Here is a 1,879-nt window from a genome sequence, read left to right as displayed (position 1 = left end):
GTGGTGGTTTGGGGGGGGGGTGGGGGGGGGGGGGTGAGGTTGAATGCGAGGGCTGGGAGGATGGTTTATGGGTAAATGCGTCGCTTACCGGTCGAACCCTCGAGCTTATCCGTCTCGTCGTCGTACTGGGGATGAGCGATTCCGACATTAGTCAGTAGCAGGGTATTTAACGAGGCTGAGTAATCCTTGAGTATCCAGAGAGCCATACTGCGCAGGAACGGATCGGGATGTGCTTTATTGATATCCTGGCTGGTGGCCTCCTTGTCATAGCCGAGGATTTCCTCGAGCATGAGCCTCTTGAGATTGGGCGACGTCATGTCGTCCTCGTAGAGTCTCGCGATCGTCATGGCCAGCTGGATGTCGTTGAGCTTATTGAGGCAGACGTCGATGGCGTCGCGTAATGCCCCCGCCAGCAGGAAGAAAGCCGCCGCGTGCTCGAAGCGCTGCTTCCCCAGGAGGGCGAAGGCGTTCTTGAGGGCGGCCTTGCGCCACCTGTCGTCGCTAAAGTTATTGGAAAAGAAGGCGGTCATGCGCTCGTCCTTCTTGTTGCGGAATAGGCCCCACAGCAGGTTCTTCTTCTTCATGGCGAGATAGTAGATGGCAGCGTCGAGTGGGTCCTGCTGCTGCTGGAAGGCTGCTTTGGCGATACGCTCGACGCAACGCTTGAGCACGGCCATCCTCGTGATCCACCAACCGACCCCGAGCTCTTTCAGCACCGACCAGCGCGGTTGGCCCTTCGCGTACGACGGTATCAGGCCGAGCAGCTCTTCCTCGGACTCCGAGTGAAAGGCCCAGACGAGGTTGTTGGTGGAGACGCCCTGCTTCTGGAATTGGGCGCGCTGCGCCAGGGGCAGGCAGCGTATGAGGTAGTTGTAGTGCTTCATCGCGAGGAGGAAGCGTAAGCCGCAGTCGTCGAGCGAGTCCGTGGATGCGGCTTCGCCATCCGGGATCCCCGTGAGATTTTCCTTGGCGATAGCGTTCTTCTGGGCGTCGATGGCGAAGCGCTCCGCGAAGTCAACGTTGCAGGTGGAGACGGTGTCGGCAAGCGCCAGCAGGTGCATCTGATCGAGGCTGGACAGACCCGGCAGATGAGTGTGCGTCAGCAGTCGCGAGAGGACACGGCCCTGACGTGGCCCAAAGTGCGAGATTCCCTGACGCTCGGCGCCCGAGGAACGTCTGTCCTTCTGGCGCGCTCGCTCGTAATCCTCGTCGAGCATGTCGTCGAGGGACTCGCCCTCCTCCAGCTGGCCGTCGAAGAGCTTGTTGTAGTCTTGCTTGTCCTCGGCTTGCTGCCCGGCGCTCGTCTCTCGATCGGCAATCAACAAGGTCCACAAGGGTAACGGCGATATCGAGGTGATCTCGGCGTAATCGAGAGCGAGCTCCTCCGGGATCTGGGTCCCGGAGCCCCGAGGCTCGAGGGGCGAGTTCGCACCCACGTAGCTCACGGACATGGTGCGCGAGCGCGACCAGCCGCCGGAGCGTGGCTTTACCAGGCTCTCATCGTCGGCGCGTATTGGGCACGAGCTGCCGATGCAGCGCACGAGGTGCGCGAGGATCGCCTTCACCCAGCGGATCTTCCCGGAATTGAGGAGTTCCATTAGCTGCTTGGGATGGTATTGTGGTAGGACGGGGCAGGCAATTCGCGAGGCCTCGAACAATCCGTAATCCGGCATGTAATCGTGGTTGCCGTTCGTGTTCTCGCACTGCATGCCGCGCTTGCGCTTCGCGTCCAGCATTGTCAGATTGATGCTGCTGATACGCGACAAGTGAGGCATGGACGAGACATTGGCAAGCCTGCGCTGCGAGGTCTCGTGGGCGAGGGTGCGCAAATCCTCGTCGCGCAAATTCCGACTCGCCTGGAATTCGTCCAGCTCCTGCT

The 1,879-nt window shown here is 60.7% G+C and overlaps 1 protein-coding gene across 1 annotated transcript in view; it reads right to left on the bottom strand.

The window, feature by feature from the left end:
- Positions 1-1,879, bottom strand: part of Rbcn-3A (rabconnectin-3 alpha) — a 21,563-nt gene that overhangs the window by 10,315 nt on the left and 9,369 nt on the right. The window contains exon 16 of the mRNA XM_011501816.1: positions 89-1,879. This exon is cut by the window's right edge and continues 112 nt beyond it. Within this exon, the coding sequence (XP_011500118.1) occupies positions 89-1,879 (1,791 nt within the window). The remainder of the gene's footprint in view (positions 1-88) is intronic.

Source organism: Ceratosolen solmsi, unplaced genomic scaffold (genome assembly GCF_000503995.2).
Source record: "Ceratosolen solmsi marchali unplaced genomic scaffold, CerSol_1.0 scaffold23, whole genome shotgun sequence".
Lineage (NCBI taxonomy): Eukaryota > Metazoa > Arthropoda > Insecta > Hymenoptera > Agaonidae > Ceratosolen > Ceratosolen solmsi.
The sequence above is the reverse complement of the archived record's forward strand: the minus strand, read 5'-3'. Positions and strand labels throughout refer to the sequence as shown.